We start from the raw sequence: 1,908 nt of genomic DNA on the forward strand, positions 1-1,908 counted from the left end.
TCTTGAAAGGAAATGTGCATAGATGGCAGGATTAAAATTGTGGAAATTTTCGTCCTTCCAGAGAATTAGCCTTATATTGTTATCAAAGAATAGCATTGCCTAAACAGGCTTTCTTCGTTTTATAGGCTGTGTATATTTAGTGATTTCAAGAATAGTATATTAATTAGGAAGCTTTTTTCTTTTGTCTATTTGTTACAGATTATTGTTTAACAGAAGAGAATCTTCTTATTTTGCTATTGGCTGCTTTTTGACAATAGCTGGAGGGAGGCTGGAACATAATTTAATATTGGCTCATTCACATAAGACTAAATGTAACTGTGGTTTGAAGACTGCTTTCAGTTTAGTCTTCTGAGTGACTACTGTGCCTGAGAATGTGCCAGGTGTTTAGAATCCAAAGGCCTGGCTGTTTAGGGGGTTCATGGTCTAGTCAGGGAGAAAAACATTGTTGGATTTTCTTTTATTTCTTGGGTGGGGGGAGTCAGATTTTACTGTTCATTTTAACAGTGCAAAACTATTGCAAAATTAGCAGGTAATACCAGTCATTTCTAATTTCTGAAATCTTTTGTGTAGGTGAGACGTGGAATCCATTAAAATTGCATTATCAGTTAAGAAACGTGCGGGAACGATTAGCTAAAAACCTGGTGGAAAAGGGCGTATTGACAACAGAGAAACAGAACTTCCTACTTTTTGACATGACAACACATCCCCTCACCAACAACAACATTAAGCAGCGCCTCATCAAGAAAGTACAAGAAGCTGTTCTTGACAAATGGGTCAATGACCCTCACCGCATGGACAAGCGCTTGCTGGCCCTCATTTACCTAGCCCATGCCTCGGATGTCCTGGAGAATGCTTTTGCTCCTCTTCTGGATGAGCAGTATGATTTAGCCACCAAGAGAGTGCGGCAGCTTCTCGACTTAGACCCTGAAGTGGAATGTCTGAAGGCCAACACCAACGAGGTTCTGTGGGCCGTGGTGGCAGCATTCACCAAGTAACTGCTCAGAATGCAATGCTCTCCTTTCATGTGAACCAGTAGTTTTTCTTCTATTGACTTCTGGTTTTCTGCAATTTGTACTTTCCCACACTACAATTGGCTTTTGTTTTAAGAAATGGTGGGTGGCTTTTTCTTTTTTGTATGTATGCAGGATTCTGCTGGTACGAGAGGCCTTCCTCTTTCTGTTTTTAAAAAGTTTTACTGCCATATTGGCATTCCATTCCCTGTTGCCATTCTCACTGTCACGTGTTTTGGGTTTCTGATATACTTTGACTTTCAAAGTACCTCCAGTCTCCTCACACATGCACAGCTTTTGGATTACCTCAGTTTGAGTTTTCCCACATGTGCATGTATATCTAGCATTCTGCCTGTGATTCAGACAGAAGTCACAAAAAGGCCTTCAACTCACCAAAGGTAAATATCTGTATCTATTAGGACATTTTATACATAGACCGCAGTTGAGATGTATACTTAGCAAAATTATTTTTAAATTGAAACAACACAGTAAATACTTAATATAAAATGCCCCTTGGATTTTGCTTCCCATGTAAATCTGTTGTATTATTACACTTGTTATAATTTTAACTATTAAATCATAAAGGTCCAATTGTTTCACAAAGCCAGTTTGGGATGGGCTGCATTCCAGTTATGCTGTATATAGTTTGAATTATATATAAATTGCCCCTTTTTCTGGCCGCCCCTGCCCCATCTTAGTATTTTGCAAGATTTAATTAGCTGTACACCTGGTGCCCCTCACTTGCTTCAGAAGTCATTGTTATATGATGGCAAAATAGACCTCTCATTGAAGGACAGAGAAAAGATGTGTATCTGATGGGTCCCAGATTTTTTTGAGCTGTGCCATTCATGGTACTCTTTGCCTATGCATCTCCTTTTTGGATTTTTTTTTTTTTTTT

At 38.9% G+C, this 1,908-nt stretch overlaps 1 protein-coding gene across 2 annotated transcripts in view; it reads left to right on the forward strand.

Moving 5' to 3' along the window:
* GOLPH3 (golgi phosphoprotein 3 (coat-protein)) overlaps positions 1-1,900 on the forward strand; it is a 75,447-nt gene extending 73,547 nt beyond the window's left edge. For both annotated transcript variants that reach the window (XM_012640526.1, XM_012640527.1), the window contains one exon: positions 571-1,900. In XM_012640526.1, coding sequence (XP_012495980.1) covers positions 571-995 — 425 coding nt within the window. In that variant the 3' untranslated portion in view covers positions 996-1,900. The remainder of the gene's footprint in view (positions 1-570) is intronic.
* Positions 1,901-1,908: the final 8 nt, after the last annotated feature.

The sequence above is a fragment of the Propithecus coquereli genome, unplaced genomic scaffold, assembly GCF_000956105.1.
Source record: "Propithecus coquereli isolate 6110/MARCELLA unplaced genomic scaffold, Pcoq_1.0 Scaffold154, whole genome shotgun sequence".
In the NCBI taxonomy this organism is placed as follows: Eukaryota; Metazoa; Chordata; class Mammalia; order Primates; family Indriidae; genus Propithecus; species Propithecus coquereli.